Source organism: Anas platyrhynchos, chromosome 13, assembly GCF_047663525.1.
Source record: "Anas platyrhynchos isolate ZD024472 breed Pekin duck chromosome 13, IASCAAS_PekinDuck_T2T, whole genome shotgun sequence".
NCBI classification, from domain to species: Eukaryota; Metazoa; Chordata; class Aves; order Anseriformes; family Anatidae; genus Anas; species Anas platyrhynchos.
Genome location: NC_092599.1, coordinates 7,950,463 through 7,977,073, shown reverse-complemented (window position 1 = coordinate 7,977,073; position 26,611 = coordinate 7,950,463). Strand labels below are relative to the sequence as shown.

The window sequence follows — 26,611 nt, the reverse complement described above, 5'->3', positions numbered from 1 at the left end:
ATGCCTGCAGCAAATCCCTCACATAGGAAAAAGCCTCCAAAAGCTGCAAAAGGGAAGCCACTTCCCCACCCTGATTTTGGACATCCCTGAGGCACACACCAGGACTCTCTGACTGCCCTGTTGGCTTGTACATCCTACGCCTTGTGGTGCAAGCCACCCTCACCCAGACATGGCACTTTGGTAAATGCAGCATAGACGCATCCTTCCAGCAGGAATTCCTTCTTGTTCCCCACACCGATGAGCACGTGCCTCTGAACATGATCACACGTGTTATATCAGGTGCACCGTACAGATAAGGAGGTGGGTGTACACTTTAAACACAAGGCACCCTCTGTGTGTGCACGCAAGTGTAATATAAACACAAAGCTTGCAGGGCAGATCCTCAGCAGGCATTGGCTTAGCCCAGCATGGAGCAAGGCTGATCTGCGCCTGCTGAGGGTTCAGGCTGTAGCTGTAGAAGTGGTGTTTGTGAAATCTATGAAATATTCGGGCTCAACCACAACATAGTAAAACGCATAGCCTGTGCCTTTCAGTAAAACAGGGTCCGTCGCTGTGATGCCATGGAAACTCAAATGCTACAAAGAAAGCCATACAGGAAGGAATCAAATGCACTCCAAACGCTGGCTGTACATTCACCTCAGGAAACGGGCAGGCAGCAGAGGGGCAAAGCCCGCCTGCCCAGAGCCCCTGTGTCAGAAGTGCCCCCATGCTGGTTAGCTCGAGAGGTTGCTTCAATGTGCTCATAAAACAAGTGCGGGGTCTGTCAATGTCCCTTACACCTTAAGAAACAACCTTGTTTGAAGCACAGTGAAAGGTAAGAGCAGGGAAGATAAATAGTCTGTCTCCTAGCTACATTCTGTCTGTGGATTGAAGTAGATCAACACAAATATTTGTGTGTACAGCATGCTCCGGAGCCTGCAAATGCCTGCCGGCAAAGTACAGGCAAAGGTAAAGGAAAAATACATGCTTCTCTTTAAAGCAATTATCCTTATATATTAATAATGTCATTTTTAAGCACTGCGAGAAGTTAACAGCACACAGGAAAGCAAAGAAAAAGAATTGCAAACATTTAGTAAAAGGAGAAGGGCAAAAATGTTGTAAGTATGCCTCTCAGCACTTCTCTATGTATTAGAGCATGTGTTGTCTCTGCATATGATCCTCGTAGTCTATTTGTTATCCTTTGGGAACACAGCCCTCGCTGAACTCCAAGATTGAATCAGACAGCCAAAAGAATGCTGTTGTTTGTCACAGGTCATATTCTCTTCTCAGGCATTTCCATCGTGCCTCACCAGAGCAAGGTAGCTGAAGCTGGCACTGCATCACCTCTGCCACCACGATGCTGTTGGCATGGCACTTAAAGCAAGTGTGAGTTTTCTCATTGGAGTATAGCCCATATTTCTGCATTTCAGGGCTTATTTGAAGTTTTGAGGGGTTAATAATGAGCAAGAATATATGTGTGTGTATAGATATGTATTGTGAAAGTATTTTTCTTCCCTTCCCTGTTAGTGGCATTGTTTTTGTCTTGACTGCAGTCAGGATTGTGCAGGCAGAGTGAACATGGTGCAGTATTTTGCCAATAGCACAGGCATCGATGATGCTGTTTTCAGGCTTCTCTGAAATCAGCTGGGGAAACTTGGGGCTGAGTTGGGCATTGTGGCAGCAAGTGGTCTGTCTGTCCCGCAGACCAGCTCTTCCAGGTCCTTCCCAGTGCTGAGACAGAAGGGAAATAAGCACCCTCTCTGCCCAGAGAGCTTGACCACCAACTTGATTGCCCTTATGGGGAAGAAAGGAAGGGTTGCAACATCTGTATTGGCCTCTCAGTTTCTCCTCTCCTGACCTGGTGGGAAGAAATCCCCTATCTACCACGTGCTTCACTCCTGCATTGTAAGGAAAGAACAGGATTTCTTGCCACCAGTCCCTGTGCATTTCCAGAGCAGGTGAGAAAAAGGAGAAGTGAAGCCCCTCTCACTTATGGCCAGCAGCTGCGGACCTGAGCAATACAAGCCCCTCATCCCTGTATTTTAGCTACCTCTGAGCAGTCCTGAGCCAGCAACATGCTGGGGGCACATCCCGGCGCAGATGTTTCCTCCCTCTGTGTATGAATGGCTTCAGAAGACCCCTGCCCGTCTCTGTCTCACCACAAGGGATTGAGGACTCCACTGGCACGTTGCTTTTCTGTGCAAGAAGAAAAATGTCACAGCTCTACCACACAGTGCATATCCCACGGCATCAGGGAGAGGAACAGCAGTTTTGTAGTGCTGAGACATGAGGGAGAGAGTGGGATTTTCCAAAAGAGGGAAAAAGAACATAGCTAGAAATAACTGCCTTTAAAGTGGTGACATTTCTATGCACAGAAGAGCTAACTTGGAACATTTTTAGAGGATTTTATAAATCCCTCTGAGCCCAGTACCACTGGATTCATCACATCAGGCACCTGCAGTACAGGGAGAAGATATACAAGAAATAATCCAAAATACAGGTGCTGTGCTCTGTCAAATTTTCCCTAAATAGTTCTTTTTATAACCACAGGTAGCATATGCAAAAAGCATAATGAAACGCGTGAAGTTTGGCTGGTTTTGCTTTTCCCTCTTTGAAAGACAAATGTAGGCTGCTTTTTTATTTAAAAAGTAAATAAAAGCTGTTATAATCTCTTACATGCCCTTTCCGCAGTCATGGGTGTATCTGAATATCAGTGGTTAATTTTTTGCAAAACAATAAGCCCCCTTTTTGTCTTTCATCTCTCTGAAATGGAGCTGCCAGGAGCTTTTGGATTAAGCTTTATCGGGCTTCAGTTAGGAAAGCCTTGTGGAGGTTACGTAGCCAAATACAACATACAAATCAAATTATGGAAGAGATGAATGTGGAGTTGTTAAATTAATTTTGTTTGTTCCAGCCCATTGGAATGTTTTTAACATGAAGAAAATAATTCTCTGCTGTACGGCTGGCCTGGCCAGTGTTTAGGACCGTATTAGCATGCTGCATTTGTCCACGAGTGGCAAACAGGTTTGCTCTAGGCTTGAGTGAGCCCTGGAGGACAAGGCTGGCCAAGATGCTGGCTTGCCCCCGGCCTTCCCGGGCAGGCTGATCTGCAGTGAAGCGACACAGCCAGGCTGCCAGGCAGCTCCACATGTGGCTGGGAACGCCACTACGTCAGGTCAGAGGGCTTCCCTCTGGATGCACCCATGCAGCCCAGCTTTTTCTGCAGGACTTCTCCATAAAGCAGGAGCCAACATGCCTGCCAGCTTTCCAGATCAGGTTATCTCCAGCAGGACTGTCTGTAAGCTGGTGAGCTTTGGGGTTTTTATTTGGAGAGGTTCAGGACATGCTCCCCACAGAGCATCGCTGCCTGCTGTGCAGCATGGCCCTGGTACTGTGAATGCTGGTGCTGATGTGTGCCCCTCAGGTGCAGCCCTGTGGCCCCCCCGAGGCTGTTCTGCCTCCAGGAGGGCAGCAGTGCACAGTCTCGGGCATCACACCGCACCTACGCACAGCCAGTTCAGGTGTCTCTGCTCTGGATTGCATTATAACACAGAAAGATGTCCTGAAATCCCCCTCGATATTTTTATTATCCTGTAGGATCTGAATTTAAAATAGAGCATTAGTAATATTTTCTCTAAAAATAGCTGAGATTTGCTATTTCAGTGTGAAATGTTGCTGGTTGTTGGGTTTGGTTCTTTTTTTTTTTTTTTCCTCGAGCAGTCATGTTTCTCTTCAGTGCAATCTTATTCAATCCAGAGGAACATGCAGGCTTCTCCCTCCCTGTCCCGACCTCTTTCTGCATCTGTTTGTCCTTCAGCTGCACATTTTGTAAAATCAGTAGAGGCTCTTTAGCATTTAAAAAAAAAAAAAAAAGGAGCCTGCAATTCTTTTAATCTTCTACAGAAAATACAAGGCACACAGAATATTGAAAGGAAAATTAGGTCTGTGGAAAATGTCAGTTGTTTTATAAATGGTCAATTCATTGCACTTTTTTCTTGCTTTTCAGGCATTTGCTATGTTATTATGTATCTCTTTAATTAAATCATCAAATTGAATTATTGGATCAAGCTTTTTTTTTATTATTATTCCACTGTGTCCTGAGCAGGTTTGGTTAAATTAATAAAACCATATGTTTCATTTTATAAAAAAGATTTCTTTTTATGCCCATTCATAAACTGTAAAAAGAAAAAAAGAAAAAAAAAAAGGAAAAAAAAAAGAAGTGGCTGAGCAGAAAATGCAGGTTATTACTTAATTACATCAGGTTCTTCTACGTGCCTTGGAGTTACTGAAACGAAGTCGTACTGAGTCATACGAAGTTTGTAACATTATTTACTGTGAAATAGCAGTATTGTAAATTCAATCTCCTTGTAGCTGGCTGTGAAGGCAGCTTGCCCCAGTCATGCAGTGGCCCCAGTCAAAACCCGTTACAGTATGTCCCAGGGAAGTTACTGCAGTCACTCAGCTGCCTAGAAGTGCTCATACCTCTCTTGGATCAGGATGCACGGTCATGGGGGGTGTCCTAACTTTGAGCCTGTGAGTCTCCATTTATTTACCCTTCGGATATACCTGCTTCTTTCTCCTGTTTGGTACGAGCTGTTCTGCATTGCATTGATGCAGGCTGTGACGGGTGGTGTGGAATAGAGGACGTGGCAGTCTCCTCTCCCTAGGGTGGCCTAGGGTCGTTGACTTAGAGATGGTTCAGAGGGGTATTACAATTCAGGTAGATCTCTCTGTCTGTCCTGAAGGGTATCTGGTTGAATTATTTCTAAAACAATTTGATGCATGATTACTTTAACTATATAAATCTCTGAATATTCCCATGGAGGAGGACTGGGTACTTCTAGGTCTGGGTAGTCCTTCACTATGGACTTCAGTCTCCCATCGGATTTGACTAGGTGGAGCAGTAAAGGCTGGCGGAGCATTTTGAGGAGTAATTCTGTGATGAAAAGGGCTTCAAAGGGAGCAGCTATGATTTATGCAGTTATCAATACACGGTGATGTAAGTGAGAACTGATCTGACGATCTCAGAGGAAGGAGGTGAGCATGGAGAGGCACACTGAGGCTCACGAAGCTCTGTAAATCCTTGTGACTGCTTTTAGCTGTGCCCTCTCAGCCGTGCTCCGCAGCACCCGAGCTGGATTGACAGCAGAATGAAGTTTTGGTCCCTTCTACTCAACATAAATAGAAACTTTGACTCATTTGGTCAACAAGCAAGTGCTACAAGATACGGCAGGGTTTGTTTGCTTTGCTGGATCTTCCTGTGCTAAGCAGAAGGATCTGCTGCCGAACTGCAAGATCGTCACCACTCATGACAGGGGCAAACACCGAAGCCTGCCCAAGCATATTTCTGCAAAATATGTTCTTTTGTTCAGCCTGCCTACGAAATGTGAATTTTAACTGCACAAATACATTTGTCAGGTATTTTTCTGTTGCAATGGTAATATTGGTGTTTACAACATTTATTCATTTTTATGTAGGAACCCTAGCTATATGAGTATTTCAGAGCTACAAGACCAATCTGGAATTCCAGGCCTAGAAACAGACATTCCTCCCCTTCAGTATAGCCAGGACTCCCTAGAAGTGAAATAATGTCCAAATCTATAGCTACAGAGTTTGTACAACCTGACTGTGCTGACTTTAAATGGAAAAGTCATATTGGGAAAAATAATTTAGAAAACAGTATCAGCACGATGGGCTAGGTGACACTTTGACTTTCCCTGGCAGAAGTGGCCATCTCCTTTGCCACAGCACATGTGTTTAGGTATCATTTCAAGTGATTTTTCTTGGTTCAGAGTTTATATTTGGAAAGCGAATGTAAGAGTCTATCCTGAATTGTGTATTTTAAACACGATTTTTAAAGCTTGGAAAAAATCTAAACTCTGTATTTGGAAAGTACATGATGGACTTCATAGATAGCATATGAGTGCCATCTAGTGTTCTTCATTAGTACCTTGACCTTCACATTTCAATTGCTTGAAAAGTATTTTCTGTAGCGGCTGGGAGCGGGCTGTGCTCTGCATCACATGAAGCGTTCGTGCTGCTTTTGTGCCAGGGCTTGGTCTTCCCTGGAGAAGTTTGGGTTTGGGCATCTCCAGGAAGCAGAAGCTGTAGTTTCACCATCTAGTTAAGCTGTTCTGTGCTGACCTCCCCACCGACTTCAGCTGAGGCAAGAAGTAACTTGTGCCTCTCCGCTATGGATGTGGTCAGGAAGCCGTAGATTTTGGAGGCTGGCTGGAGGGTTCCCCTGCCTGTTAAGAGAAGGATGGCTAAGGGCCATCAAGGCTGCTCTTTCCTGTGCTGGTGATATTTTAATGACAAACAGTTCAGAGACTGTGAAGGAAAACATGTAGAAAAAGGAATGAAAAGTAATAAAAGTAATTTCTTCTCATGTACAAAAATGTACTGTGTTAAGAGGAGGATGCTTACGGAACTAATAGTGTCACATTTGCAGAGGTTACAACTATTTCCAGAGCCTGCAGAGCACACCAGACTATTTACCCCCTTCATACGGCAGGAGACTGTGTGCCAGGAAAGGTGGGGTTCAGATTTAAGTGAACTTGTGAATGTTGAAATGCACAGCTCGTAAGTAATCAAGTTAAAATATATGTGCAAATGCCAGGACTAAAGTTAAGTCAAAGAACTAAGCAACTTGCCTGCAGAGAATGGTTTCTCTCTCTCCCTTTCCCCTGGAGAGCAGAAAGCAGCTGCAGGTGGTATTAAATCCCATTGGTCTCAGTGGATTGCAGTCTAAGCTATTACTGTAGGCAAGGACATTAAAGAAAAAAACACTGGCTCTTAGAGTGAGGCACAGTTTTCCCTGTTTGTTTTCTCTGTGTTATTTAGGAGAGTTTCATATATTTTTCTTCTTTTTTAGCTTGCAGCACTCCCCCAGTCAACATGAAAGTGCAGCCTGTGAACAGGACAGCATTGCTTGTAACCTGGAACCAACCAGAGACCATCTACCACCCTCCAATCATGAACTACATGATCTCCTACAGCTGGACTAAAAATGAAGACGAAAAGGAGAAGACTTTCACCAAGGACAGTGACAAGGACCTGGTAAAACCACAGCATCAACCCCAGACATATGTGTCAAACTATCCTTATATCGTGTTCTCAGTAGAAGTAGAGGAGGAAAGCTGTTGTTACATTACAGACAGGCTAGCATTTGACTTGCTGTGAATTGCTATTAAAATGTTAGGCATTAGTTGAACATTGCCTAACAGACTACCCAAAACACTGGAGTGTGAATTTATAGTTTATGTGAGTGCATAAAGGACTAAATCTGCAGACACATTTTCATGTACTGTTGCTGAGAAGCAGCTGGCTCAGGAAATAGTTAGACTATGAATACCTTTTGGCTTCTGTTCAGCTCACAGATTTTCACATTAAAATCCTCGATCCCCAAAACCTACTCCTGGGTTCAGGCTTTTCCCTGTGTGCAGCCCCTTGCAGTCTTTGGAGTAGTTTCTGATCAGTAAGTGCTGCCTGCAGTACTTGTGTCATCAGGGCTAGAGGATTATTGCAGAGAAGCCCTGTATAAGCGCTGCCTCAGTCTGGCTGTAAGAGAAAGAGGGAAGAGCAAGACAGTTCCAGCACAGATGCAAACACTGATCTATCTCCTCCATTTAGGATTTGATCTGCTTGTCATTCCTGTCTAAGTGGAAGCAAGTATTGTACCGGTCTTTAACGTTCTCTGCATATGAAATCAAAGTGACATATTCAGGTTTGAAAGGCCTCCGTTTATTGTTAATCAAAGAAAGCCTCTAGAATAATGAAATCAGTAATTGTATATGCACATAAAAAATGCAGCAGCACAGAGTGTTATTCCTAATGACTGTTATCGTTGGCATTTTTTTTTTTCAAATACACAGTCCTCTGGGCCCATTCAATCAGTTATACAATAATACTTCTCTTATTCCCTTAGATGAAGATTCTTTTACTTCATTTCCATTTATATTTTCAATTTCCCCACTAGACATTGTTATCTGGGTCACATTAGGGAATGATGTGCCTCACAAAATCAGAAAGGAATCTATTGAAAGGCACCCAAGGTTATGATGTATTGTAACCTCTCTCTTGTCATAACTTCGCACTCTTAAGGGAGATTTTATTTTAATCGGGTATAAGGAGGAGAACCTTAATCAGCAAAAATGAGGTGGGCACAGAGACAGCGTCCTGTTTGAAGTAAAAGAAATAATTAAAAATGCAGGGGATGTGATGGAGTGATAGCTTGGAAATAAATTGCAGTGAGACTCTGTGCTGTGCAGCGGAGCTTGGAGGTTAGGAAAGCAACGACAGCTTAGTCTACTGTATGGGCAAGAGAAGAAAGAAACTCTTTTTAAAAGGAAAGTGGAATTTGCCTTTAGTGCTCTGGCAGAGACAGCTGGGCTGTCCCATCTTGAAACAGAGCTAGACAGTGTTTTGCTAAAGAGATCACGGGTATTTCAAGTGATCTACGCAGCTACTGGTGCTGTCTGCTTGAAGCCATGAACTGACGTGATTGTGGTCTAAGGCAACACAAAGGAATAGCTGGAAGGCAGCAAGGCAGTGTCTTGAGTGTGAGAGTATAGAGGGACATCCCAGCCCAGGGTGCTGAGCAGTCGTGCTACATAGGCCACCAGCATCAAATTGCCATAGCCAGTTAATTGCAAAATAGTCAGTCTGAACATACAGTGACTTTCTGGGCTTATACCAGGTTCAGGACTTGCATCTCTACCCACAGAAATCTCGTTTCAGTTCCTGTAAAGTCAAATAATTGGTGGTGTAGGTATTTCTGAGGAGAGCAGACTCTCAAAGACTGTCATGAGAGCAGATGTGGGACATGTTCACATCTTTCTCATGGACAGAGTCAACAGGGTCTGGGTGCATCGTCTTTATCCCAGGGAAGTTGTTTGACCTTTGCCTTGCTTTCTCCCAGGGGACTAGAGAAAATTTCCATTTAGATAAGAGTTTGTCTTACGTGGCACAAATGTCCTGTGTTAGCACAATGCTTTATATATTTCAAACTGATCGTGGACAGTACTGTGGGGGTAAAAAACTGAATAATATCTATTTTTTTTAAACAGAAGGCCATCATTAGCCATGTCTCACCTGACATCCTTTATCTGTTCAGAGTTCAAGCAGTTTGCCGAAATGAAATGCGTAGTGACTTTAGCCAGACTATGCTCTTTCAAGGTAAAAAAACAAACATGCATACATATTTTTACATTAAGTGACTCTGTGTGTGTTTAACATTTCCTTTGCAGAGTGCAATATGGTGTGGAATGATTTCAGATGATGTTTGAATGCATGCAGATGATGCTCGCTTCATATTGTGACCAGTGACTTTATTAGAGTCCTATTTCCAACGATGAGGCTTTGCCTACACCTTTCTGCTGGCAGGGGTTCATCAGTTTTTAGGAGAACGCAGAGATTTTCTTGGTATTAGTTTTCTAAAACAAATTCATTGAAGACTGTTTATGCATCAGGGGCACAGCTATAGTAGAATGTGAGTCTGTGGTGTCTGCTTTATGTAAAGGGAAAAAGAGATCAGCCCCATGTTGAGAACCAAACGTGGAGAGGTTTTACCATGCTCACAACATCACTGATTTCCAAAACAGTTTAAGTTCATAGGAGATAAAACCAAGGTATGGTAGGATATTTCCCCCCTCCCCCCCCCCCCCAAGGGCTAAAGTTTTGCTTCTACCTGGGAATTTATTCCTAATGTTTTTATTAAGTAGGGCAAAATTTGTCTCTGCTGAGAGCACTACATCCCACTCTAGTTTACAGATGCGTAAACCTTGGAATGGATAGCAGAAAACAAAAGAAGCAGAGAGTTAAAAATTCAAATCCTTGAGGTGAAGCAAGGACTTACATTAGTTAGGTCTGATGCTGTAAATATAATAGAGGCTTTTTTAAATTTGATTTTGGAAAATGGGGGTTCAATTCTAAGCTTCTAGACTTTAGCATATGAAATATATCAAACTGTGGACACAATTTAATTGTGTTCCAGTGCCCATGGCATGTGCCATGGTGTTAGCAGTATTGCAGGGAGAGCAGGGATCAGACAAGAAACATCCCATCCAAGCACTATCTCCCATGTAGCTCACATTTTCTTAGTTACTTACCTCAGCATAGTGTTATGGAGTTGAAGTGCCAGGCAGAAGTCAGAAGCCTGTGTATTACTGATTGTGGCCTCTTTAAGCAGATGATAGAATGGAAAGATTCTTTGAAATTTGAGCACGATGCCTATTTAATTACAGTTAAAGGAGTAAATCCTTATTGACAATTTTGACAGATACTGTCTGGGAACTCTAGCCCAGTGTTCAAAACAGTGGAAATGATACACACATCTGCAGTGGAAGTAAATGTTACTTTTCCTTCCATGTCTACCCATAAAGAATTTATTTTCCAAATCTTTGGCTGTACACAAGATCTAACCTAAAAATAGCATCCACTTGAGCTTTCAAAACATTCTTCAGAGTCTGATTATAGTTGTACTTCAGATAAATAGTGATAAAGATAATATTATCATAAGGACAGAAAGAAACTATTATCATCAGCTGCTCTGACTTCTTGTGTAAGTCAGGACATTTCTTTAAACTTGGGTTTGAAGGAGAGCATGTGTTTTCTAGCAGTGTACTTAACATCAGCATTACCAGGCCTGAATAAAGGCAAACAAATCTCTCTTTAGTCACAAGTGCAAAGTTAGATGAGTAATACCAAGGTTGCCTTAACTCCAGACTGAGACCAGCACACGTTTTGGACTTCATTGCATGCAACAGGTCTTCTCTGACATTTTCCTGCCAAGTCTTTGGTTAGTTACCAGTTCATTCACAGGCCTCAATTTCTTCACCCTCTTGACAGGTTTAATAGTAGCAATTCAGCACTTGTTTAGCAAGAATTGTATACTGATACGGCTGTCAATTCCTGACTCCCTTCCCAACCCGCTGAAACGCTGTTATTCTTTGTTTCTCAGCTAACACTACTCGAATTTTCGAGGGGACCAGAATTGTGAAAACAGGAGTGGTAAGTTGTGGTCATAAATCACTGCCGTGAGCTGATGGGTATTGGTAATTTGGGGCAGCGTTCCCACCAGGTGGCAGCACGATGTTGTAAATCTGCAGCAGGCCTGTGCTTTCCTGGGAAGGTGGTTGTTCAAACCTGCCACAGAAGGTTTCATAACCTACCTAAAACATTGAAGGGATTTTGGCTTTCTTGCTTCACATTCCAAGAGCCTTAACCAATGGGGAATCAAGTGTTAAAAAATCTTCCAAACTATTTATTGAGCTCATTTAGAGGGGTTATGTAATCTTAATGCTGACTATGTAAATAAATTTAACTGCATTTATTAACTATATAGCCAAAAGTCTATGCGACAGGAATCAAGCTTCATGCATAGCATCTTCATTCATCCAATTCTTTAAGGTTATCTGCTACTGTGTGAATAAAGCCTTAACAAACTTTTTGTTTTAATTTTAATTCAGCCGAGACTCTAACAAGTCACTGAAAAAGGCTTTTGTATTCCTGAATCAGAAATCTTGATACATTTATAGTAAAAATTGAATACGTTCTTTCAGTTTTGAAAAGCACCTTTCAGTTTTGAAAGCTTACTTAAACTACCCGTAACCTAAAATTCTTGTATTCAGTGCACTGAACTGTTCAATCAAATTTATGGACTGAATTCATGCTATTGAATTTGCTATAAGTACGTTGCTTCTGGTTTTATTCTGTTCCAGTTTGATATACTCCCTAGTAAGCAAGTAACGCATACAAAGCTTGAATTTGAATGATTAATGTTTGTTTAATGATGTATAGAGGTATTCTAGACTTATAAAATCTGCTGTCAAATTTTAATACTCAGTCCAGCTTTGAGACCATACATGCCAGCAACAAGCAAATCTCACAACGCCTTAGGGATTTATGCTGATAAGTATCCGAAAGTTTCGATGCTTATTTAAAGTTTTGGCTTGAAATCTTTAAAGCACAGGTTTTCTTTTGAGATCTCTGTTTCTCTGTGATTGCAGCTGGTCAAAAATAACATGAGAAAGCCTTTCTTGTTTTGCTGCAGTATTTCGACTACATGGCCTGATTGAAACTGGGAATTGCAGAGAGATGCAGATATACTGTTAAGGCAGAGATTTCAGTTCCAGAAATGCATAGACATTTTATGGTCTTGTTCAAGGTGTAGTAGGACCTATTTAACTCTTGTGTGCCCTTGTATGATGTGTGCATTCCCACCTAATGCTCTTCTTGCTGATGAATTCAGTAATGCGAGACGTTTTTGAATAAGATGGAGAGGGAACATAGTAAAATGGTTTGAACAGAAATGTTGATCCTGGCTCTTGCACAGAATTACTCCTTGGCCATAGACAACTGACTGAATTTCAGTGTTTTTTCCACATGTAATTTAAGGAGGTGGATTGCTTGTTTAGTTCTTCAAATATACACCAGGGTTCTGATAGGTAAATTGAGGAAATAAAAATAGTACCGTCCAAGGCCCTCACAATGCATGTGGGAAGAGCCAGAGTTCCCTGTCAGAGCTGACCCACCAGCCATGGATGCACACGTTGGCAGCACAGCGCTTATTCTGGGACAGCCCTTATGTAATACTGTATTTTTAAACTTATGTATTCTGGGGATTAAAGAGATGTGAGTAATGCAGCTAAATTCATTAAACTTCTTTAAAGCTTTTCCCAAACCGAGAGGAAACTTTACACACAAGTCACCAGTGACGTGGGTGGAGAAGGTCCCACTGTAAAATAAAGATAACGATGAAGAGGCTTCTGATGATAGGGATCATTCAGAAATGGCAAACACAAGTTTCCTCTCAGCGTTGTTGCCATAGCATGGCTCTGTTGCTTGTGCTGTTCGTGGCTTGGCCTTGCATCTAGGTGGTTTAGGTCTTTGTTTTTTTAAAAGCAGAATTGCATTTGTGTAGAAAGGGAGGGAAAGCAAAAGAAAATTGATCCCAAGTAGTATACAGGGGACCCTGCTGATGCTCTCTGCTGTGTTTTCTTCCTCTCTGCTGCCGTTGACCTCCTCAAGCCCACGGCCTCTCCTGCCTCCTCAGCCGACATGGCTCCCATCAGTTCTGGCTCCTCCACGTGGACCTCCTCGGGGCTCCCCTTCTCCTTCGTTTCCATGGCCACGGGGATGGGGCCTTCCTCCAGCGGCAGCCAGGCCACCGTGGCCTCGGTGGTGACCAGCACCTTGCTGGCGGGGCTGGGTTTCAGCGGTGGTGGCATCTCCTCCTTCCCCAGCAGCGTGTGGCCCACCCGCCTCCCCGCGGCGGCCGCCCCCAGCAAGCAGGCTGGCCGGCCCGTGGTGGCTACCACCGAGGCCGCCGCCGCCGCCTCCCCAGGGCCAGAGCGGGACTCGGCGCTGACGAAGGACAGCGAGGGAGCCGAGGAGGGGGAAAAGGATGAAAAGAGTGAAAGTGAGGACGGAGAGAGGGAGCATGAGGAAGAAGATGAAAAGGATGCTGAGAAGAAGGAGAAAAGCAGGGCGACGGCAGCCGCAGAGGCGCGTAATACCACAGAGCCCAGCGTGGCCACGGCTTCCCCCAACCGGACTGCTGAGGAGGAAGGAAATAAAACCATATCGGGTGAAGAGCCAAACCAAAATGTTGCCCCCAAGGCTGGACACCCTGAGGAGAGTTTTACCGAAGCAGATGCTCAGCCCCAGCCTCTCCCTTCCACCCAAGTGCCGCCAACATTCACCAACGAACTTTACCTGGGGAAGATCCCAAGAAGACCAGAGACAACAAGAAAACCTCTTCCGAAGGACGACAGGTTTCCAGAGGAATACCCCTCAGACAACAAATTCATCACCATTAATCCAGGTGAGTGACCTTGTTCTTACCAGTATAAGACTGTTGGAAAATTGCACAAACCAAATTCCTTACTGATGTCCGTTTGATAGATTTTTGTGGTGCCTGGATTCAACGATAGACAGGCCATCACAGGACCAAACCAACAAATTATTACTGGGGGAAAGCGACAGGACAGAATGGTATTTTTATTTTATTAGGAGTGTTTCGTGCCTCTCATGCTTCTTACTAGAAGAGGAAATTCGGAAAAAAAAATGTTTTGGAAAAGGCTACAAGAAGCATTTTTTTTTTGATTGTTTGTTTATTTTTAAAAGGGGGGGGAAATGCAGTGAACTATGGTTGTGAAATTAATTGGAAGATTGGTTGCTGTGCAGAGCTGGTGTTTCATGGGAAGCTCTGTATGCTATAAGCTAATTTTGTTTATCTGCAGGATTCTCCCTGATTGGTTTTGAGACATTCTCCAAAATACAGGATAGATGTTGGTTTATTTGTCACCACAAAATCTACATGCTCTGATCTTTTAAGACCAGGCACCTTTTGCACCATGCTTACCTCCTTTTTTTTCCCTGTGAAAAAAATTTAGCCAGGCAGAGCTCACAGATTTGCTATATTTGTCTTGATGAGAATTAATGATGCTCCTGTTCACATCAGCTCTGGATATATGTACCTATTCCACAGTATGCGCACAGCAAGTACAGCCTTTGGAGCCATGTCCTGGTGATCTTGTGCACCAAGTCTTGTGTGGTCAGAATTTGCTGCACAAGCCTATGCAAAGAGATGCCCCTGGTGCTCCCAACTCACTGTGCACCAGGTCTATGTACATACTCCTGCTTGGGAAGCTCTACACACTGATGAGGAAAAATTTGCAAGGAGAAATGGACTACTTTCATACAGATCTATTTGCAGAGTAAGGACTGGGATTTAGATATGGCAATGAGTTTGTCTGAGTGATTGTGTATATTATGACAGCATTTATAAGATAGTGCATGTTTTTATTGTTTGTTTTTTTACTGTTTATTTTGCTAATCTATAGACGGTTTTCTAATTTTGTTTTTTCATCAAAGCAGCTCTAGAGTTAGAATACTGTGAAAAAAAACTTAAATATTTATTTTTCCCTACATTTACAAACACAAAAATGCAGACATTGTGCACTCAGTTATAGCTCATAACCAATTTAAAAAAACAAAGCTAAATCCAGTCTTGAATAATATTTGTTACAGAAATGCTGACCTGACTGTAATACTGTGAATCATAACTGTTCTGTAAGAGAACAGATTAATGAAGAATCCAAGAAACTTGCACTGGGTTTTGCAGATATATATATATATTAAATACACTGCTGTTTTTCTTATTCCTCACCCGGCTATCTTCTTCAAAGTCCAGTGCTCCCACTAAGTGTAGTGTGAGATGCCTGTCAGGCAGCTTTCAACACGCCACTTGCCCTAAAAACCTTTTAGCAGGAAGGAGGGAATGTGTCCTCTCCGTGCTTTGCAATGCTGAGAGTAGGCATTCAGCACCATTTAGGTTTGAACCCCAACTGTTTGATCTGCCTGGGTGAACCTGCCTCTGGAGCGGCTGTCTTTAGTTGGTCTTACTTTCTGCTTCCTGGTTTCTCATGCACCAGATTCTTGAATGGCCCAAATATGACATCCCTTATATAAGCCCTAGCAAAAGCCCTCATGGCTTATTCTCAGCCTAATGTAAATCGAAGGAAAGATGGGTAGCTGGTCATGCTTCTTAGCTCCTGACAAAGGGATTGTTATTAGATTGGTTTTTATTCCATGAAGAAGATAAAGATCAATGAAAAGTTGGGGAAATATTGTTCATATTGCTAAGAAGTACTTGCTGGTTGTATCCTCTTAGTCTGAAGTGAATTCTGTCTCTTTTTAGCATGCAGAGAGCTATTGCTGAAAGTGGTTCAATACAGCTTTGCCTCCTACCAGACAGGCTCTTTTAAGAGCTCTGCTCACTTGCAGGCTTGGAGGCTGGAAGTGACCCTACCTGAAGACTGCACACAAAGATGGATTGGTCTTGAAAGGACTCTGCAAATTAGGTTTTTCCATGCTTATATGGGGGGAGAATAACTTCTGAAGATCCTTGTATCTTACACATCTGGCTTCCACGTGTAGAAAATTATATCTGAAATAACCACCATTAGCTGGGGGAAAAGGTAGGAGAAAAAGTCATCTGTTTCACCCAAGCTGACCTTGGTTGAATCTTTGTTAAACTACTGGTTACATATCTGCCAAGAAGGTATGAGCTATACCATTCCCAGATTGTACCCTTGTTCCCAGACAAGCCTCTCCCAGATCCTTCAGGGAACTGAGGAGGCTACTTGGTGGCAAGTGGCTCTTTAGAGAAGAAGGCTGCATTTGTGCTACTTCCCCTGAGGTAGAGGTTCATTCTCTGTCCTTGACTTCAAGGGGGAGAAGTTAGGCTGCTCACAAGCGTGGCAACTCCTTGCGTAGACGTTGCATAAAGCTAACACTTCTCAGCTCTAAGATTTGGAGATGCTTCTTACTGGTTTGGGGACAGAGGTTCTGAGTCTCAATCTCTCTGTACCAGTTGTGAGGATCTTGTCCTTCAAAGTCTCTTCAGGTGAGTTTTTCCTCCTTTTCTTTACATTTTTCGTCTCCGGGCTACTGCAATGAATAGCTGAGGTCTGCTTTACTAGGAATTTGCCCAAATATTTCACTAGATGTGTCTGAGTAAGGCCTGGCTGGCCTTTTGATGTTGTTATCCCTGTGAGAAGACAAAGGAGCATAGACGGAGGAACTTGCTCCCAGGCTGGATCTGGGTTACCAAAGAGACCAGCCAGGAAAGCTCATACCTGGGAAATTGGCCCATAAGCCAAACACAACCATGAAGCCTGTGACTGGTTTCTTCGGATTAATTTTTTTCCATAGTAACATGGAAATCTAATTCATACAAACAGACCAGACCTAGCTCACACAAGCAGTTGAGTTCAGTGAAACTCCAGGCATAAACAAGACCTCTTCCTCTGATAAAAGGACTTAAAGATTTTCCACAACCAGGTGAACCTGAGATCAGGGCAACAACTAGCAAAGTCAAGAGGATATTGCCAGAATTGTCTGAAAAGATTTCTGAGCATCAGGACAGTTAAATGAAGGTGCAGCTTGCTTCTGAAATTGAGCTGAGACAAAGCCACTGGAGCTTACTGTGTCCCGTAGAGGGCAGAAACTTTTTTGGATGCATCTTTTCGCCAGGAAATCAGTTCTTAAAAAGCTGTCAGGGTTTCCAAAATGTTTTTGTGAGTAGAAAGTTTAATCATTTTAAAGAGTAGAAAATTGTTTCATAACAATGTACACTTGTAAAATTAATTATATAGCATCAAATTAGCAGTTGTAAGGAGATAACTGAATGGGGAAGTACTCACGAGTGTGGATGATTAGAGGAGAGCAGGGAACACATGAGAAATTACGGGGAAAGTGCGAGGCCAATTAGTACAGCAAGGCTCATTTTCTTTTAGTGCTTATTTCACACACACATACACACACCTCTCCTGAGGCCATGTCATTATTTTCCAAATGGCATTGGCCTCTTCTTGTCTGGTGGTATTGGCCAACGCTAATGATTTTCTTCTGTCACTGAGCGCTTGCTTGCATTCTCCTCTTTCATTTTCCTGATCATCCCTTTCTCTGTTTTGTTGCCCACATTAGACTAATTGTACCTTTGATCTGCAACTGTTACACACGCAGCTGCGCAGCATTGTCCATGACTCTGAAACCTGAAAATTAGAAAAACAGCAATTAGAATGATGCTCTCCCCTCCTCCCTTCCCTCCAAAAAAAAAAAAAAAAAAAAAAAAAGGAAATAAAAAAGGAAATAGGATGATTCAGTTTAATCAGGCTAGACAGACACAACCCAACAGAATTCTGGTTTGTTGTGCCAGACAGTTAAACAGATCCTTTGTACTTGGTAGGATATAAAGAAAGAGCTGTTGTGAGCAATGAATGTACGTCTGGTTGGGGCTTCTCCCTGAGTCATGAGCCGGGACCAAGAACAGAGATCTGTGTTAGGACCTTGATCAAAACTTCATCCGGGTCCTCCCATCCTCAGTGCCCACCCACTTATTTTGAGTTCCTCTGATGGAGAGGGCTGTGTAGAGAGATCACAATGTGCAGGCTAAATTTCATGCCAGGCATATACTTTTAACAGAGTGAATTTTAGTTTTTAGAAGAGTCCTTGCCAGGTCTGAGGTTACAAAAGCCTTTTGGGGGTAACCTCATTAAGATAATTAAACATCTGTGTAATTCTTTCTTTCTCCATACACAGCAAGGATTATTAAGCTGTATTTTCATGTGGCACATGAGCCATTTTGTATGGCAGTTTATGGAAGCAAGCAGTAAAATGGCTTGTGTATAAAAGAATTGGATTACTGAAAAAAAAAAAAAATGATGCGTGCAAACAGTATGAATCTCAGTTATCCGACATCAGGTTTAAACATGATTGGCATCCGTTTACAAAGCAGTGAAAAGCCATGCTTAGCTGTGTGCAGCTTCTAAGTATGAATGCTGCATAAATGCCTTTAAAGAAATAGGAAGAAAATAGCTATCCAATGATATGAGCTTGTGTGGAAGTGATCATTTTTTAAAAAACATTTATTTTTGCTTTTTTGTAATTGAATGACATGGCCAATATTATTTTCCAGAATTAACTGATAGTTTTATATGTCTGTAATTTTATTTACTCAAAGGAGGGGTGGGCAGGTGACTTTCTTTTAAGTGACCAGAGGGCAGAGACAATTCTGCAGTGGTTTTCTTTGGGCGTGCAGAACGTGTATTGTCGTGGTTATCAGTATCTGCAACAGTACAACAAACAGAACTTTGTACTGGCTGCTTGTGCAATATCAAGGGCTGATAAAGGGAAGTTTCAAAAGAAAAAGGCAGATCCATTATATATTAAGGCTGTGGTTGCTTATTATAGCAAGCAGTGTAACTTAAGGGAAATAAACACTTTTCTATTCTCAGTAACCAATTAGCAAGAATATCTAGAAAAACTGTACATTTCACAGACTGGAGAATGCCTTGACCTTTGGGCAGGAGTTTCACTGCCAAAGCACCCCTCGCTGCCCAGTGCTCTCTGATACTCTCCATGCCAGGGCCTCATCCATCCAGGCCCTGGATGGCACTGCTGAATGGGCGGTTCACAGGAAAGCAAGCATTGCGGATTTTATAGATGTAGAAGTTGGTTTAGCAATGCTGGGCTGGTGTCATGTGGGACCTCCTGAAACAGATATGCTGTAATAATTTTTATTCCTTCCTACCGGGATGTATTCCAAGCCAGTAAAAGGCAAACTGAATTAATTCAACGAAGGCATATGCCACTGGAAACTGTTTACATTTCTTAGAAAAAATGGAGTTTCCTGGTCCATTTTTAAGCTTTTTTTTTTTTTCCCCTGAAGTAGTTACATGGGCACAGTTACAAGGTTATGCTGTTGGTGCTACCATGCCTCAACATTCTTACTTTAGTAAAGAAAGAGTAAAATGCAGAGCATTTTTTATTGTATGGTATTTAGTTGTGAGAAAAATAGGAAAATATAAGGGCCCAGATCTGTCCTTTGTGTGTGTTTTCTTCAATTTTTTTCCACGTTACCCAGTGTGCTTTTTTTAGGCTCTTTTGCAATGACACTCAAGAGACACCTGCCAGCACTCCAGCTGTACTGCTGTGCTTCTGGCCTCAGCTGTCATTCTTAGAGCAACTTTTATTGGTGTTGGTTTGTTTAACCTCTCTCAACACTTTACTTCAGCAGTGGAAAACACCTAAGACTTTCTCTTCAAATACAGTACAGGAATGGTTTATGTTTTTCTTCAGCACATCACTGCTTGGACATTCCCAACTGGAAGCTGGGGCCAGCCGTCAGCATGCAGGAATGGCATTTGCAATTCTGGCACTCAGCATACTGAGCGCTTACTGATCCTCACATCTGTGGTATACAGAGTTGGCAGGGTCAGATAAGTGTGTTCTCCACAGTAGACTGAGTAAGAGGAGCGTCATGAGCATTGCAGAATTTAATAGCCTGCATTGGGACTCCAGCCCATGCTGTGCTTACAATGGAATTTAATTTTCTTTCCATGCAAACAAAAACATACGTTTTTGTGTTGAAATATGTGGAGGTAAAACTGAATAGAATATTGTCCTTGGTGTGAAATGAAGTAATACCCATATAGATGTAAAGTGGTAGGACCATTTGGCTCCTTACTAAGATTTATTACATTGCATGCTTTTTACTTTGTCTTTTTTTTTGCCATTCTGATTAGCAACACCTCCCAGACTTAATTTTTCCACAATAATAAATGATTTGAAATGCACTGATAAAAACCAATGCCTCAAGGCTTATGATTTCTGCAGGTTTTGTAAATACAGAGAATAAGCCTTTGCTCTCATTGTCGGGTTGTTCTTTTCCTTACTCTTTGCTGGTCGGGGAAATCAAAAACCTGTCTTGAAAATGGTATCTAGCATATTATTAGTATGCTGTGAAGACTAACACTCACCACGTGCTCTAAGTACATCGTGTGCCTGTTCTGCAGAGTGGTTCTGTTGGTAACCTCAGTAGCCGTTCTTACTGAAGTTGGAGACCAGTGGCTACTCATCTCTCTTTTGATCAGTTCTACACTCCGTGCACGTTCACTTCCACCAAACATCCCTCTGATTAGCACCTCATTTAGGTCCCTTGCTAAAGGGCATTACCTCCATCAGCCTAGTTCTTAAAACTAGAAAGATTTCTTGCTGGGCTTGCAGCAGCCTGCAGCCTTGCTCTGTTTTCAGCAGTCAGGCAAAAGCATTTACAATTAACCTTTACTTCCATGTTAGTTGAATTTTACTCCTGCCTATGGAGGAATATAATCTAAATGCTATTAAAATAGAGTATGACTTCATATTATGTGACATCTGGTGACTTCCAATTATCTGTGTTTTGCCTGCCTACGGTGAAAAGGCAATTATGTTCTTCTGGTAGGATTTGCAGCAGTTTCAGAAGATATGATAATACAATAGCGAGTGAGGGCAAGGAAGCACATTGGTAAGGAAGGACCTGATGGTCTAATATGTAGAATTCAAGTACGTTTCAGTCCTCATTCAAATCAGAAGCTGTTTACACTAATCCTTTCCCTTTAAGTCCTGTTGACAGGTATTAATCAATTACTGTCTGTTTTTTAGGAAACATGAATGAAATACAGAATCTGCTTCTGTATTTCTGATTTATAATTTTTTATAATTATTTCTTAATTTATCATTCAATTCTGACTATCATGTTATTGGAATCATAGACTATTCCAAGTTGGAAGGGACTCACAGGGATCTTTGAGTCCAAACAGGATTACCTGAAAATCTTATCTAAAATCCCTGGTCAAGTCTACTCGAATTTACACAGTTTTGTTGTTTTTTGACATACAGTGTAGGTGTAGGGTCTATTCTTATTAGCTCCAGTACCTGAAGAACTCCTAGATATTTATCTTACATATGATACAGTAATTTTGGCATGGTGTTAGAGTCATGCAAAAAGTGAAAATGGAGTTTCTCGGCCAGCTCTCATATATTGACCAACTTAAATTTTGTTCAAAAGCTGCCACATAACAATTTCTTCTGTCAGTTACAACACATACTATCCATTCATTCATCCATCCATCTTGACAATCCATATGCTAAAAAGTGCTTTCGTATGCAGTAACTCACCAGATTGTGACAATTCAGCAAATGATGTGACATGACACCCAGCATGTTGAGGATTTTTTATTTGAAGATAGTTACCAAGAAATTTATTTCTGAAGCAAAGTATTATGCTGAGCTTTGCAAACAGAGCTGCCCTGCAGTGTTGAGAAACAGGGTGCATTTACCTGCAAACACTGATGATGGAGCAAAACATTTACTTTGTTGCTGTGGTGGAATGACTCGGCAGGGTCCTCCACATCTGATAATAGGTGCTTGAGTGATAGAGTCCTAAAATTGTGCATGAGACTGTAATTACAGGCAGCAGTAAAATCCAAGCCATATGAGGCAATAAACACCATACTTTTGTGCTCTAATGTTTCAGACTAAAGACAAGTGGAATCCCACCCTGCAATTAGAAGATCTTTGTTCTGGGTGTTTGCTCATATCATGTAAAATGCACAAGCTATTTGTTTTGCTTATACATGTTTCCATACAGTAACTCTGTTTACACTTAATGATTGTCTTTATTATGTGTTTAATACACAGCTGACAAGAACAGCTCCAGCATGGCCACAAGACCTTCTCCTGGTAAAATGGAATGGATCATCCCACTTATTGTGGTCTCAGCACTGACCTTCGTGTGCCTCATTCTTCTCATTGCTGTGCTTGTCTACTGGAGGTGAGCCTGTTTTCTTTAGATGGGGAAACTGATCATGATTTAAAACACATTTTGGATGGTATTTTTTAATGTGGTCCCATGTTTTTTATTTTATTGGATGTTGTGGTGATAGATGCATTAGATAGCTCTCCAGATGCTAAAACAACTCTGTTGGTTAACTATTCAGCCATCTCAAATATTAAATTTTTGTGTCATGAAGTTACTAGTAGCAGTGGTAGAACCAGCTGTAATGTCAACAAATATTTTCACAATTAGTTCATTTTAGATAGCTATTAAAAGCCTAGTGAGACTTTGCTAGCTTCCATGTGTGACTTTGCCACTGACTTTGTGTGATCTTAAGGCGTTCATTCTTTTCCTTTGACTTCACTTCTTCAAAAGCGAGATAAAGTTGTTGCACGTTACATAGCAATGCTCTGTGTAGGAGCTCCTTAGCACTGGTGAAGCATTCACAAGTACAGACTGCAAGATCTTGCAAGTAAAGATTGCTTCTTAAAAAGAGATAGCATCCTTTACACCAACCAGTCTCAGTGGTGGAAATTAGGTTTAGCATCAACAAATACAACTCTAGGTGATTTAGAGTAAAACAAAACCTGTGGTGCCTTCTTATGCCAGAACCAGAACTCTAAGATACTTCATTTTTCTTGTAGTGAAAATTAGCCAGGCATTAGCCTTATACAAGGCATTTTGGAATTATTTCAAAATCTGCTTAGATGGGACACAGAAAAGTAGCCTTGGTGAGAAATAGCAGTCTATTGATCATTATATCTGCAGAATCAATTAAAAAAATACTGATCTGTTTTTCAATGCACCCATTTTACTGACAGTTAATTGGCCAAATTGTTGAGACTGGAAACATTCTAAAGTATATTAACAAGTAGATGACAATATTCTTGTGAAATTCATTTCTATTAACAGTTGCAAGTAAATAACGTGATCACAGTAAAACAGTAAATAAAATAGCAGTGATATGTGCACAAATGCTAAAGTTGCAAAGGTTCTGAACATCCCAATTTAGTATCTCATCCTTCAGTATACTGCTTTTCAAAAATCTCTCTCATTTTTTTTCATTTGAAGAACTAAGCTTGGTCATATTCACACCAGACAAGCCCTTGAAGTATATGGTGTATGTATCCTGAAGCACTATAATAAAGGGCATGTAGAATTTATCTTGCATTGATAGAAAATGCTCTTCTAAGGAAGAAGGGTTTAGAAATAAAATGCTAACAGCAGTTACCAAGAAGAGTGTTGATACCTCTCATTGTTGATCCTGCTAGGCGGGAGGGTTGGATTAGATGATGTTCAGAGGTCCCTTCCACCCTTAACCATTCTGTGTTTCTGCGGTGCATGGAGAGAAATACTTGCAAATTTAGTATCAGTACTCTCCTTGAGAGAATATTAAAGTTGGAAAGCACTGGCTTAGTGACCAATTGTTAGAGACTAATTTTTGGTAAATACTGTTTTTTTTATAGATAATAATATCAGTTAAGTCTCAAATTAACATATGTTACTTAAATGCCTTTTGTCTTTCAAATTCCAAACCATCTACCTCATGACGTTTTTATTTGCTTAGCAATAATAAACAGGCACATAAATCAAGGAAGTGAACAAAAGCTTTAACTGAAACCAAATTATTTTTCCAGTAATGTAGTTTGTTGTTTTGCATAACAAAACATTTTTGTTGCAGCAATTGTTTTTTATCTGCTCTCCAGAATTTTCACGAGTAATTAACATTCATCAATAGCTTTGGTAGAATTATGAACACGTAATACGTTAATACACTTGACAGTAGTGGATCAATTTATTGTGTATAATTGATGCCAAAAAAAAATGTAGAAATTTAAAATTAATATAGGCATGGAAGGGTATGTCACATCATGGTCAAAAGTTTTGGATAAACATGAAGCAACAAATTGGAGAACAATAAGCAAACTTGAAGGCACATGTTCTCAATTCAAAATAAGCTCCTGTTCCTAGCTTCATAGTTCTGAGGATTTTTTTTAACAAATAGAGAACAAGTACAAAAGAAGTAAATGCGTGTTTTAGAATAAATCAACGAGGAACTAGAACACAAATTATCCTCAGTAACATTTCACGTTGTGCAGGCCATGTCATTGAAGTGGTAACACAACATTTTGTGTGCCCTTTTCAGTGTGATTACCATTCTTTAGGAAAAATAAAATGTTTATCTTTGTAAGTGCTTCAAAGAAAGGAAAAAACAGAACCTCAAACACCTCAGAGTCTAATTTACAAGTTTGAAAGGAACAGTGATCTGGATTTTCAGGACGAAATACTTAGCTTAAAATGTAATAGGCAACATATGGAATAATTTGCTAATTAACACCATCAAAGCAAATGGCATGAAAATGAGTTTGAGACAGATTTTTCAGTAAGGGAAACATGGTATTGAAGTGCACAGCAGAGAAACACTTACTATGAAAGGATAACCCTCGAGGGGACAGGCATGCTGGACCAAGGGGTCTTCTCTTGCACAGCAATTCTTTGTTTTGGTGTGAGAAAAAGCATTACAAAATACAACCCAGAGAACTAGAAAATGCAGAAGAGACATGGTTGCCTTTTGGCGATACATTTTAAGGGAAAAACAAATGATATTTTCCCTTTTTCATTTTTGAGTATTAGTGGGAATAAGAAGATTGGAGAACAGAGGTGACATAAGTAGAACAATGAAGCAGAGCAAAGCCTTCTGCTTCTTTGCATTGCATCAGTGCCCTGTTATCCAGGGACCAAAATAAGGAGTTAAGGGGTTGCTTAGGAAGGCTTGGCAAAACGTTTATCTCTGTTCTGCGCCTTTGTATCTCATTCTGTGATACAGAACTGAAGTAAGTTTTGTGATGATGTCAGGTTGGAAAGAAGCTTTGTTTTTTGTTCCCTTTATGTGAAAAGGTGAGTGAAAGGGAGCAGCCACTGTTTGATGAAGCTTTCCCTATATCTGTGGAACTTCCACGCTGTGTTCATTAGAGACTTCTTGTAATTTAATATATTTGGGAATGATTTGTCCCATTTCTGAACAAGACTCCCTTATTTGCAGAGGTAATTTGCTGTTCTCAGTTCCTTTTCCATGTGGATCCTGGACAAATGGTGAACGAATATGATTGATGTTGAAGAGAAAGGGTCACTTCCTTCTTTTTAGCACAATGGCCATCTCAGTAATGAAAAGGGATGGGAACTTAGAGGCAAGCAGCCGCTCTGAATTACCTTTCTACTAAAGTTTCCTGAATTCAGTACTTTTAATGGCACCGCTGTGCAAAGAGGGCTATGTGATTTTAAGTTGGTAGAATGGAAAATAAACTAGGTCAGCATAATGAAGCTGCAGAGATTGCCCTGCCTCTTACCCCAGGACAATGAAGAGAGCGGCACCACGGGATGACCAGGACCCAGGGAGGTGCACTGGGGCTGGATGGGAGTTGGGCTTCGCAGCAGGCGGGCTGTGGTTCAACAGTTTGCTTCTGTGCATCTTTGATTCCTCTTACAGAAAAGCTGGCCTGGCTGGTCCTTGAGCTGTCATGGGCATGACGAAGGAAGCTGCTGCTCCCAGTTCTAGCACCTTCAGGTGCTAGAAATCAGTTTCAACTGATTTCTTGTAGTGCAAAGAATTAAGAGTCTTAGCAGATAGAAAATATGAGGAGGCCAGATCCGTGTAGTACTCAACATACAGCATTCACTTCTGCAGTGGCACAACGCTATTTCTTTTTTCTGCTTTCATTCCATTCGTACTAGTTCCTGAAATTGGGTTCTGTTTAGACAACCACTGCGTGTTTCAGAGAACTGTTCACTCCGATTTTATGATCTTTGTTGGAGCACTACCAGCTCATCTAGAGCCCGTTCAAGCATGTGCATCGTAAGCTGCAGTTTCCCAAGCACATTATTTTTGTGTTTCTGGGCATTTGTTTTGCATCTGTGATTTTATGCCCAGACTCAGTATCATGAGATCCTTCTGCAGTTCTTCAAGGTCAGTTTAAATTTTGACTTGGATTTTCTGCCATCTTTGCCACTGTTACTCTTAAAACCTTTTCTACAAGCTTTGAGAATTGCAGCGTGTGTTGGCAGTGACCTCCAAACTATTTAGGGATTGTGTGTGACTTCAGTTTTTTTTGCAACAAGGCAAGTTCCTACAGCATGCTGAGCCATACTATGCCTGGAAACATTCACTGTATTCCTGTCACGACTTGAAGAAGTCCTGAGTATTGACACTGTAAGGGATACCCAGGGTCAGTGGCACTTTCTTTCTCACAGAGGTGCAGGAATGTGAATAGGGTTGGGAAATCAGCTAAAATACTAAGATGCACGTTACGTTCTGTCACTTTAGAAAAAAGAAAGGAGTTTCAGGAGTGACTGGTGACCTTCCCCTGATTGTTTTCCATTCTGATTTTTAATATAAATACCGCAATACCATAGACCATGGTTTCAAAGGGGGAAATAAGCAGAGAATATTAAGAAGCAATTAAGATTTTA

At 41.4% G+C, this 26,611-nt stretch overlaps 1 protein-coding gene across 2 annotated transcripts in view; it reads left to right on the top strand.

Annotated features, from left to right (window-relative positions):
- Window positions 1–26,611, top strand: part of PTPRG (protein tyrosine phosphatase receptor type G) — a 397,752-nt gene that overhangs the window by 309,807 nt on the left and 61,334 nt on the right. For both annotated transcript variants that reach the window (XM_027467840.3, XM_027467841.3), the window contains 5 exons: window positions 6,854–7,038; window positions 9,048–9,156; window positions 10,940–10,989; window positions 13,009–13,804; window positions 22,009–22,141. In XM_027467840.3, coding sequence (XP_027323641.3) covers window positions 6,854–7,038; window positions 9,048–9,156; window positions 10,940–10,989; window positions 13,009–13,804; window positions 22,009–22,141 — 1,273 coding nt within the window. The remainder of the gene's footprint in view (window positions 1–6,853; window positions 7,039–9,047; window positions 9,157–10,939; window positions 10,990–13,008; window positions 13,805–22,008; window positions 22,142–26,611) is intronic.